The sequence below is a fragment of the Aptenodytes forsteri genome, unplaced genomic scaffold, assembly GCF_000699145.1.
Source record: "Aptenodytes forsteri isolate BGI_AS27 unplaced genomic scaffold, ASM69914v1 Scaffold132, whole genome shotgun sequence".
In the NCBI taxonomy this organism is placed as follows: Eukaryota; Metazoa; Chordata; class Aves; order Sphenisciformes; family Spheniscidae; genus Aptenodytes; species Aptenodytes forsteri.
The window spans coordinates 4,888,507-4,891,675 of record NW_008795520.1 but is presented as its reverse complement, the minus strand read 5'-3'; the positions used below and the strand labels follow the sequence as shown (position 1 = coordinate 4,891,675).

Sequence of the window (3,169 nt, the reverse complement as noted above, 5' to 3'; positions counted from 1 at the left end):
CTGGGCATCGGTCGGCGGGTGGTGAGCGATTGTACTGTGCATCACTTGCTTTGTGTATTATTATTATCATTTTATTTCAATTATTAAACTGTTTTTATCTCAACCCACGAGTTTTTCTCACTTGTGCTCTTCCAATTCTCTCCCCCATCCCACCGGGTGGGGGGGAGTGAGTGAGCGGCTGCGTGGTGCTCAGTTGCCGACTGAAATTAAACCACGACACATGTTAAGTGCTCAAATCTTTAAACTTAAATGTAATGCATGTATATACTTAAAAAAACCCCACACAGCTACATTGTGTTTTGAACGTATTAAATGCAAGCGAACATACTTAACAATTCCTCAGTGATACAAATATAATCCAAATCATTATCAGGAACTTGGGATTTGCCCTTAACAAGACACATACAAGTCATCTTAAGTCTAAATCTAAACTATATTTGAGACAGTTAATATGGACCAATATTTCACTTCAGAATTACCTAAGGAAGGTGAGTAGGACACACTGATTTCCTTACTAAAGTAGAAGGTCTAAACCTACAAAAAGTAATAACATCCAAAAGTCACATTTTATTACATACCTCTGAAAACATGACTTGTATTTTCGAAGTATTTACCATATTCTAATCCCTGTAACTGGATTAATAACAATGCAACAGCTTTTATGGCATAGTTAGTCACAGCATTCAGATTTATTATCTTTTTAATATCAGCCAACTGATAACAAAAGGGTTTGCCCTAAAAATTTCAAATGGGCGTTTTCTCACGACCATCTTCTCAATACGCATGACATGTCTACACTGTGAATCAACTCACCGGCACTTAAAATACTGTGTTCCTTCATAGGTACCATCATGCTTTCCTCTCCGAGGATCATCCCATTCTACGCCAAGCCAAATTCCTGAAAAATATGGTAGATACATTTTCAAATTTATGACATCACAGCCATAGAAATCACGGTTGGAAGGAACCTCTGGAGTTCATCTAGCCTAATGTTCCCTCTCAAAGCGGGAGATTATCACCAGCACTAGGTCAGCCAGGTAAGTCTTTACCTAGCCAGGTCTTGAAAATCTCCAAGGAGAGAGAGATTCCAACTTATCTGGGCAGGCTATTCCAGTGCTGCATTAGTTCCGTAGAGAAAAAGATTTTCCTGCTGTCCAATTTCCAGCCACAATTTGTGACCATTGTCCCTTATTATATAATCTAATACTAGTAAGAAGAATTTGGCTCTGTCATCTTTGTAACCGTCTGTCAAACAGCTGCAGGCAGCTATTAGATGCCACTTAATCTTCTCTTCACCACACTAACCGAGCCCAGATCCCTCAGCCTCTCTCCACAACACGTACGTGGTCTATGCCCTTGACCACGTTGGCAGCCCTCCACTGGATCCTCTCGAGTTTATCCGCATCCCTCTTGAACTGGGATGGTCCCAAACCAGAGACGTTATTCCAAGTGCAACCTTATCAAGAACGCCTGCCCCCAGCAGGGGATAACAGCTTCCTTTGACTTGTTGGCCATGTTCATTGTTCTAAGGTAACCCAGTACAACACATGTTTTGCTTGTGACAAGAGCTCACTGTTGGCTCATATTCATGACAGTATCCACCTTAACTCCCAAGTCCTTTACAATAGACCCTGTGGGTCACGAGTGCTTCCCAGTCTGTACTGATACACGGGTTTATTTCACACCACATATGGAAATTTATCCTTCTTGAATCTTTTAGGCCCAAACCTAAAGTTCATAAAGCTTGCTCTGGATTGCAATTCTACCTTTTGTCACATCAGCCAGTTGAGGGTGAACGCTATTCATTATCTGAGACACTGATGAAAATGTTAAACAATACAGACCCCAGCATTTATTTCTGTAGTACTCGCACATTACCAGATATCAAGTCGTCGATCACCACTTTTCCACTTGACAGACCTGCGGACTTTCAACCCACTTAACAGTCCATTCATCTGGCTTGTATTTCTCCAGCTTCCAAATAAGATTCTTTACAGAGACACCATTAAAGGACTAAAGTCAAGGAGTATTACATTCCCCGTTCTCCCTTTGTCCACATTCCCAGTCATATCATCACAGAAGGTAATTAGGTTTGCCAAGCACAACTCGTTCTTCTTTACGAGTATCAAGTATTCCCAACTACCATCTTGTCCTTCATAGGCTTTGAAATGGACTCCAAGGGAACATGCTACATGATCTTTCCAGGAACTGAAGTGAGGCTGATGAGTCTACAGTTCCCTGGTCACCCTTCTTGCCTCTTCTAGAACTGTATGCAAGGCTAGTCTCCTTCCAAGCATCAGCAATCTCCCCATCCTGTCACCACCATTTTTCAAAGATGACATGTAGTGCTCTCGCAGTCAGACTGGTCAGATCTTTCAGCAAGGTGGGCTGAGTCTTATTTGTCCCCATGAATCTGAATATGTTATGAAAGGAGCGCCTAGTCTGTTGATCTGCTACTGCTGCCTGTCCCTCTCCTTCCCAGACTATACCAGTACACAGAGATCAGGGAACAGACTGTTCATGAAAACTAATGGAAAAAGGAAGGCACTAAGATCTTTCCACTGCAAGAAAAAACGTAACCAATTTCAACCAAAAGTACTTCTTACAGCCCTTTTGACAGCTCTGACTTCTAAAAAAACCCAACAACTTATCTAGATTAGACGTTGCCATATTTACGCAAGAACAATGAGAAAAAACAATTTGTAAATTGCCACATTCTACTTGACAATTTTTTTTTCTAAATTAAGAAGACCGTAATAAGAGTTTTGAAAACCACCATGAAACGCAAAGGTTATTTACTGCTGTGAGGTTTACCTGCCGTAGGAGGAACGCTGCCAACGTAGCGCACGGTCGCGCGCTCCATGCCACACAAGAGTCTCCGACCCAGCGCATCAGAAGGCGCCCAGGCAGCCATCCTGGGAAAACCCGCGGACCTGCAGAGGCAGAAGCGACACCCTTAACACGCACAAGCCACTGCTTTCGTCAGCCCCCCACCGTGAGCTGCTTTTTTACTGCCCAGCGGCAGGCCGCACTCCCGACGCTACGGTCTGCCCTCCCGGCGCTACCGCCCGCAGCTCCCCGTTAGGGAGCGGCCTCTTTAGGCGGCGCTTTCTAGTCACAGACGGCAAACCGCCCTCTGCCCTCCCGGCGGCGCCCTCCGCAGCGGGGA

At 44.1% G+C, this 3,169-nt stretch overlaps 1 protein-coding gene across 1 annotated transcript in view; it reads right to left on the bottom strand.

Annotated features, from left to right (window-relative positions):
* TBCE (tubulin folding cofactor E) overlaps positions 1-2,918 on the bottom strand; it is a 29,056-nt gene extending 26,138 nt beyond the window's left edge. Inside the window, 2 exon segments of the mRNA XM_009281793.2 lie at positions 814-898; positions 2,815-2,918. Coding sequence (XP_009280068.1) covers positions 814-898; positions 2,815-2,914 — 185 coding nt within the window. The 5' untranslated portion in view covers positions 2,915-2,918.
* Positions 2,919-3,169: the final 251 nt, after the last annotated feature.